This window comes from Cebus imitator, unplaced genomic scaffold, assembly GCF_001604975.1.
Source record: "Cebus imitator isolate Cc_AM_T3 unplaced genomic scaffold, Cebus_imitator-1.0 Scaffold319, whole genome shotgun sequence".
Classification (NCBI taxonomy): domain Eukaryota; kingdom Metazoa; phylum Chordata; class Mammalia; order Primates; family Cebidae; genus Cebus; species Cebus imitator.
The window spans coordinates 72,736-81,187 of NW_016107634.1; the positions used below are offsets into that span (position 1 = coordinate 72,736).

The window sequence follows — 8,452 nt, forward strand, 5'->3', positions numbered from 1 at the left end:
CTCAAAAAAAAAAAAAAAAAAAAAAAAAAAAAAAGAACGGCTCTTCTTTCCCAAGCAGAGGTGCCTTTTCCATGGGTCTGGCTGCACATTGTTGGGGTGGTCACTCTCTGTATTAATATTCTCCTGCTGCTGCTGTAACAAATTGTCACAAACCTTCGTGGCTTAAAACAACGCAAGTTTTAAATTGGCCGGGTGCGGTGGCTCACACCTGTGATCCTAGAACTTTGGGAGACAGAGTTTAGGTGAATCGCTTGAGCCCAGGAGTTCCAGAGCAGCCTGGCCAACATGGTGAAACCCTGTCTCTACTGAAAGTACAAAAATTAGCTAGGCGTGGTGGCGGGCACCTGTAACCCCTGCTTCTCGGGAGACTGAGGCAGGAGAATTGCTTGAACCTGGGAGGCGGAGGTTGCAATGAGCAAAGATTGCGCCACTGCACTCCAGCCTGGGCGACAGAGCAAAAAACAAAAAACAGAAAACCAACAACACAAATTTGTTGTCTTCTAGTTTTCGAAGCCAGAGTCCTAAAATCAGGGCGTGGGTGGCTGTGTTCCTGCTGGACGCTGCAGGGAGAATTCATTTCCTGGCCTTTCTAGCTTCTGGAGGCTGCCTGCACGCTGTGGCTTGTGGTTCCGCTTCACATCACTTCAGTCTCTGCTTCCAGCATCAAATTTCCTTTTTCTCTGACTCCGGCTCTCCTGCCTTCCTCTTACAAAGACTCTAGTGATGACCTTGGGAGTGTCCAGATAATCCAGACGATGCCCACTCTCAGGACTCTTAGCTTAATCTTATCTGCAAGGCTACTGTTGCCATGTGATATAACATTTTGACAGGTTATTGGGATTAGGATGTGGACATCTTTGGGGATGGGGGAACCTGTTTTTCGGGCTACCATGCCGTCCTGCAAGCTGCTGACCTGTAAGAGAAGGCCTGCTTTGATTAGGAGCATGGCTGGGAGTCAGTTGGCTGCCCGCTGAGCTGGCCATCAGGAAGTGCTCACCACCTTTATGAATTCACAGCAGTCCAGGGTCAGTCGGGCCAGGCCCAGAAATACAATTTATCTATCTATCTATGTATCTATCTATCAATCTATCTATCAGTCTGTCAATCTATCTATCATCTATCATCTGTCTATCATCTATCATCTATATATCTATCTATCATCTATCTGTCTATCATCTGTCTATCATCTATTTATCATCTATCTATCATCTATGTATCTGTCTATTATCAATCAATTAATCAATCAATCATCTGTCTGTCTATCTAAAAGAGATAAGGTCTCACTATTCGCCCAGGCTAATCTCACACTCCTGGCCTCAAGGAATCCTCTCGCCTCAGCCTCCCAAACTGCTGGGATTTCAGGCATTGGAAATATAATTTTGATAAAGATCCAAGCCCCAACAGCTGGGCGCTGTGGCTCACACCTGTAATCCCAGCACTTTGGGAAGCCAAGGCAGCCAGATCACTTGAGGTCAGGAGTTTGAGATCAGCCTGACCAACATGGAGAAACCCTATCTCTACTAAAAATACAAACAAATTAGCTGGGTGTGGTGGTGCACGCCTGTAATCCCAGCTGCTTGGGAGGATGAGGCAGGAGAATCGCTTGAACCTGGGAGGCGGAAGTTGTGAAGAGCTGAGATCGAGCCACTGCACTCCAGCCTGGGCAACAGAGCGAGACTCCACCTCAAACAACAACAACAACAACAAAGTATGTCTGATTATTCAGACTCCAGTGCTCAGGATTTGTGTGACCTTCACAGCTCAGGCTATGTTCGTTTCCTCACACAAACTCACACACACACACTTTCATGTGCACATGAATGCTCAGATCCACACACTCAGCCCTACGAGTGCCTATAGCACAGATACCCACAAGCACATTTTGACTCCTGTTCAGTGTTGCACATTCATGTGCAGTGGCTATCCCAGGACTGTCACCCACTTTGCTCCTTAAAGTGGATCTCAGCGCTTCGTGCAGTCAGTGGTGGTGATGTTGGTCTTCAGCTCCAAGGCCCGCAATAGCTGGAGAACTTGAGTCATGATAGGGCTGAGTCTACGTAAGACAGGAGAAGCAGTTTTGGTATTCTTGGTCCCTGGGCCAGAGTTTGGCACTATGTTTCAGGGTGTCCTCTGACCAGCCCATGCACACTGAGGGGGTCATTTGATTCCTGAAAACCCATATGGTTCATGGCTGCCAGGCTTGGTTCACCCATTGGGTCATTCCAGAAGTCCCTGCTGGACGTGGCTTCCACTCCATACTAACACGGTTGCTTAAAGAGGTAACGTTGAAGAATGGGGAAGGCTGGGCGCGGTGGCTCCTGCCTGTAATCCCAGCACTTAAGGAGGCTGAGGTGGGCAGATGACGAGGTCAGGAGTTTGAGACCAGCCTGGCGTGATGGCATGTAGTCCTAGCTACTTGGAGGCTGAGGCAGGAGAATCACTTGAACCTAGAAGGCAGAGGCTGCAGTGAGCTAAAATCGTGCCACTGCACTCCAGCCTGGCGACAAAGCTGTTGTAACCGAGCGAGTTAGAAGGAACGCGCTATGCTCTGAGATCCAAATTAAGAGTCCTTTATTAATTAGCCAGTGATCAAGAGACCGCTCACGCTCAAAATTCTCTCGGCCTGATTATCTTTTATACTTTGATTTAGGTAGGGGAGGGGAGTACCTAGCTGAAGCGGAATTTTACAGAAGCAGAAAAGCAGGTTAGAGGAAGGGATTGTGGGCACAGGTGGTCCAAGAATGGGGGCGATTAGGCTCCTTCTACACAATGATCAAAGGGAAACTTTTTCTTACAATAGTGGGGGGCGGGTATGCCAGGCAGGATGCGGTTACAATGGAGACAAGTGTTAAGAACAGTACACTTCAATGCTTCTAAGTGCAGCATGACCCACTTATGCACCCAAGGGACTGTGGTAGGGAGAGGGAAGCCAGGTTGGAGTTTACAGCTAAGATGGAGTCAGTGATGCTAGCCCAGCGTAGGTTATTACAAAGTGAGACTCCATCTCAAAAAAAAAAAAAAAAATTAAACAGGTGTAGTCCTATGGTTCCAGCTACTTGGGAGGCTGAGTCAGGAGGATTTCTTTCTCTCCCTGTGTTCTCACATGGTGTTGACCACACTCTTGACTTTTATAACAGCAAATTTTGTGCGTTTTAACATGCTTTTATCCCTTAGCAATTTAGTGTAGTTTTGCATCTGTTTGAATTTATGTGAATAGAATTACATCTTCGCTCAGGCTGCCATAATGAAACACCCTGGGCTGGGTGACTTAGCAGTGGACAGTCACTTTCTCACAGTCCTGGAGGCTGCAAGCCCCAGATCAGGGAGCCAGAAAGGTTGGGTTCTGATGATGACCCTCTTCCTGGCCCGCAGATGGCGGCCTTCTACCTGGGTCCCCACATGGTGGCCAGAGGGGAACAGAAACAGAGAAAAATGGAGCGGAAGCTGCCTGGTGTCTCTTCTTATAAGGGCACTAATTCCAATACGAGGGCCTCACCCTCAGGACCTCACCTAACCCAAATCACCTCCCAAAAGCTCCATCTCCAAATGCCATCATTTTGAGGGTTAGGCCTTCAACATACAAATTTTGGAGACACATAAACATTCAATCTTTAACGAATTGTGTGGTTTTGCTTTTTTGCGTATGAATTGTGTTGCTGGGATTTGTTTATTTTGCCACCAGTAGCTATAGTTTGCTTGCTTTCCTTGGTGAATAATATGCCTCCACGTATTTGTCCGGTTTCCTCTTGATGAAAATTCCACCCTTGGGAACAAAGTTTCTGGAAACAATCTCGTGCAATGCCCTAGGGCACACATGACCAACTTCTCCACCTTGGAGTGGAATTGTTGAATCATAGGATGTGCAGATTTAGGATTATAATGTAAAAATAATCTGCACTCATAGCCGGATGTGGTGGCTCATGTCTGTAATTTCAGCACTTTGGGATGTTGAGATGGGAGGAACACTTAAGCCCAGGAGTTCAAGACTCAAGTCTAGCCTGGCTAACATAAGAAGACCCCTTCTCTATTAAAAAAAAATTAACAAGACCAGTCACGTTGGCTCATGCCTGTAATCCCAGTACTTTGGGAGGCTGAGGTGGGTGGATCACCTGAGATCAGGAGTTTGAGACCAGCCTGGCCAATGTGGCAAAACCCTGTCTCTACTAAAAATACAAATATTAGCCAGGCATGGTGGTGGGTGCCTGTAATCCCAGCTACTCAGGAGGCTGAGGCGGAAGAATCACTTAAACCTGGGAGGCGGAGGTTGCAGTGAGCCGAGATCACGCCATTGTACTCCAGCCTGGGCGATAAGAACAAAACTCTGTCCCCCCCCCCAAAAAAAAGAAAAATTGACAGAGAGTGGCAGCACATTCTTGTGGTCCCAGCTACTTAGGAGGCTAAGGTGGGAGGATCACTGGAGCCCATGAAGTCAAGGCTGCAATGAGCCATAATTGCACTACTGCATTCCAGCCTGGGGGATATAGTGAGAACCTGTTCAAATAATCATTATCATCATCATCTGGGCTGGACATGGTGTCTCCTGCCTGATTTCCCAGCACTTTGGGAGGCAGAAACAGGAGGATTGCTTGAGGCCAGGAGTTGGAGACCATCCTAGGCAACATAGTGAGACCCTGTCTCTATTTAAAAAATATATACATATAAATATTTTTAATTAAAAAGATGAAAAAATAAATAACAATCTGCATTTACAAGATAACCATAGTGGCTTCTCTCGCCTTACAGAACTGTCCGAAGTGCTCTGGACCATGGTGATGAACAACGGCCTTCACGTGCGAGGCTGGGGAGGCATCATTGGGGTTTTTATTATTTTTGCCGTATTTGCTGTCCTGACAGTAGCCATCCTTCTGGTCATGGAGGGCCTCTCTGCTTTTCTGCACGCCCTGCGACTGCACTGGTAAGGATGGTTGTCCCATGGAAGCTCGATGTGGTGTTGGGAAAGGGGGGGGGGCTGTGGGGCCAGCCGACTGGGTTCAAATCTTGCCCCGTGTGTGACATCAGCAGCTTACATACCTCTTTGGAGCCTTAGTTCAGTCATCTGTTGGTATAATATTAAATGATGTAATATATGTGTATATATATAGATACACACACACACACACACACTCATTCGTACTTATTCAGAGACTCATATCTACACTAAATGTTAGTTTTCATTTACTCCTTCCCTTTTAGATGATCAGCGTTCATTTGTTATTATAATTGGCTTTAACCAAGTGACACCTCCCAGTATTGGTAAGGTGACATCTGAGATAGGCTCAGAGAAGGCACGCTTAGCAAATCTGGAATGTTTGCCTTTTTTTTTTTTTTTTTTGAGACAGGGTCTCACTCTGTTGCACAGGCTGGAGTGCAGTGGTGTGATCTTGGCTCACTACAACCTCCACCTACCAGGTTCAAGCGATTCTCCTGCCTCAGCCTCCTGAGTAGCTGGGATTACAGGTGTCCAACACCACACCCAGCTAAGTTTTGTATTTTTAGCAGAGACGGGATTTCCCCATGTTGGCCAGGCTGGTCTCAAACTCCTGGCCTCCAGTGATTCACCCTCCTGAGCGTCCCAAAGTGCTGGGATTACAGGCGCGAACCACTGTGCCTGGTGAATCTGGGATGTTTGACTCTTGTTGCTGAGTGCAGGATTTATACCAACAAGGTATGAAAGTCTCAAAAGTGGAAAGAGAAGGAGGGTACCACCAGGAGGGAGACGCTCACAGGAAGCCCTGGACACACACAGATGTATCCAGTGACAATCAGCCGTTGTCACTAGGTTGATGAATATGGAAATGTGTTCGGACCTCTGGTTGTCTTCCAAGTTACATTTCAACCAAGAATTCCGAGTGTGCGGTGCATGCCCTTCAGCTGCACCAGTTTGCCCTAATGTTTTCTTCCTCGCTCTATGGCCTCTGTTCATAAGGAAGCCTTTATACTTCCTGTCCTGAGTGAGGAGGGTCACAGCTTCCCCTGCCTCTGTGATGTCATCATTTTCCTCCATGTCATTGAGGAGATGAACAGAACTCCATAACTTAATAAAACATAAATGATACTACATGATACCAGTTATGTAAGTTACAAAAAATACAGGTTCAGGGTCTTTGTGAGTCTCACAGTTTAGAATTAGATGGAAATGAAAAATGGCATTAGGTAGTGCTGAACAGTGAGGGCATCTTGGCTTGTGATGAGGGTGGGGAAGCTCTGGCACAAGGGAAGAGTTGTTATGCTGTGGCTATGAGCCCACCAGCAGAGAAGCCTGAGGAAGTTAGGGGGAGGGGAAAGGGAAGGTGGTCAGAGACAGGGGAGAGAAGGGCTTAAAAAGTCCTCAGATTCATGGCCTGGGCGCAGTGGCTCATGCCTGTAATCCCTGCATTTGGGGAGGCTGAGGTGGGTGGATCACTTGAGGTCAGGAGTTTGAGACCAGCCTGGCCAACATGATGAAACCCTGTCTCTACTAAAATTATAAAAATTAGGCTGGGCATGGTGGCTCATGCCTGTAATCCCAGCACTTTGGGAAGCCAAGGCAGCTGGATCACCTGAGGTCAGGAGTTTGAGACCAGCCTGGCCAACATGGCAAAACACTGTCTCTACTAAAAGTAGAAAAAATTAGCTGGATGTGATGGCAGGAGCCTGTAATCCCAGCTACTCGGGAGGCTGAGGCAGGAGACTCACTTGAACCTGGGAAGCGGAGGTTGAGGTGAGCCAAGATCGCACCATTGCACTCTAGCCTGGACGACAGGAGAGAAACTCCATCTCAAAAAAAAAAAAAAAAAAAAAAAATATATATATATATATATAATATATATGTTAGCTAGGCATGGTGACATGTGCCTATAGTCCCAGCTGCTTGAGAGGCTGAGGCAGGAGAATTTCTTGAACCTGGGAGGCAGAGGTTGCAGTGAGCCACGATCGTACCACTACACTCCAGCCTGGGCGATGGGGCAAGACTCTGTCTCAAAAAAAAGAAAAAAAGAATCCTTGGGATTCTCATGGCAGCCATCAGCCTGGGTGCCTTCCGTGGCCGACCCTTCGACCTTGTGCTTGATTTTACAAATGCTCTGCTTCCTCCTTCCCTCCACCTTCCAGCCTCTGAATGATGGGTTTCAATCTCCTTTTTCTCACCCCACGCCCTCCCCTCGGCAACAGGGTCGAGTTCCAGAACAAGTTCTATGTTGGGGATGGTTACAAGTTCTCTCCATTCTCCTTTAAACACATCCTGGACGGCACAGCTGAGGAGTAGGCTGAGGCCACACCTCCCGCAGCGGTCTCTGTGCCAATGAAAGAAGTTCAGTCTTGTCTTTGATATCAGCCCGTGCATGGCATTCAATGGAAAGATTGTTCTTGGCTCACCTGAAGCATGAAGCTATGTATTATTTGGATATCAGCCTGTGGATTGGATATGACTTAATCATGTCAGAGAGGAATGACTTTGGCAAGTTATTTTGTCTTCGTGTGGGGTATTAATTCTCAAATAATAAAGTAATTGAGAAATGAGGGGAGAATACTAAACGGATGTGTTCTTGCAATATTTTAAATATTATATTTGAGAAAATAAACATCTGAGTCATTCACTTTTTCCTTAAGATATCTTTATTTGGCCAGGCGCAGTGGCTGACGCCTCTAATCTCAGCACTTTGGGAGGCCAAGGCGGGTGGATCATCCAAGGTCGGGAGTTCGAGGTCAGCCTGGCTAACATGGCGAAATCCTGTCTCTACTAAAAATACAAAAAAGTAGCTGGGCGTGGCAGCAAGGGCCTGTAATCCCAGCTACTCCAGAGGCTGAGGCAGAATAGCTTGAACCCTGGGGGTGGAGGTTGCAGAGAGCTAAGATCGCACCACTTCACTCCAGCCTGGGTGACAGTGAGACTACATCTCAAAAAAAAAAAAAAGAAAAAATTATTCCATGCGATTTAGTATCGACAATTATAGGCCAAAGCTGAACAACAGAGCTACACACACTAATCCCAGAGAAGGATCATGCGAATTCCATTTCCTCATTTCCTCCTTCCTCAAACACCTTTTTCCCTTGTCGAGGGCTAAGTATTACAAGCTTAGAAACTTTCTCATGAATTTTCACTGAGGAAGAACAGATCATGTTCTCTGTGTGGAGGGAGGGCCTCCCCCGTGTCTCTCTGGATTGCTAAATCTTGTGAAATGAAGTGTGGTAACATGATATCATCATTTGTTTACTGTCCATGCACGTTATGCTGGAGAAAGAGATTGGGAGACAAGTTTGGAAATTGGTGTGCCGGGAGGGAGACACCTGGCTCTCTGGCTAACAGGCGGTCTGGCCTGTTACTCTCTGGCTCTGTGGGCCCCAAAGTCATTAGTCATTTCTTAAGTACCTGCACTAGCAAACTCCTAAGAGCCTGATAAGATATATATATATATATATATGTTTGCATATATAGAGAAAAAGGTAGGATCTCACTCTTGCCCAGGCTGGAGCG

At 46.8% G+C, this 8,452-nt stretch overlaps 1 protein-coding gene across 1 annotated transcript in view; it reads left to right on the plus strand.

The window, feature by feature from the left end:
• Positions 1–7,574, plus strand: part of ATP6V0A4 (ATPase H+ transporting V0 subunit a4) — a 70,790-nt gene extending 63,216 nt beyond the window's left edge. Inside the window, exons 20-21 of the mRNA XM_017504282.1 lie at positions 4,744–4,915; positions 7,150–7,574. Coding sequence (XP_017359771.1) covers positions 4,744–4,915; positions 7,150–7,243 — 266 coding nt within the window. The 3' untranslated portion in view covers positions 7,244–7,574. The remainder of the gene's footprint in view (positions 1–4,743; positions 4,916–7,149) is intronic.
• Positions 7,575–8,452: the final 878 nt, after the last annotated feature.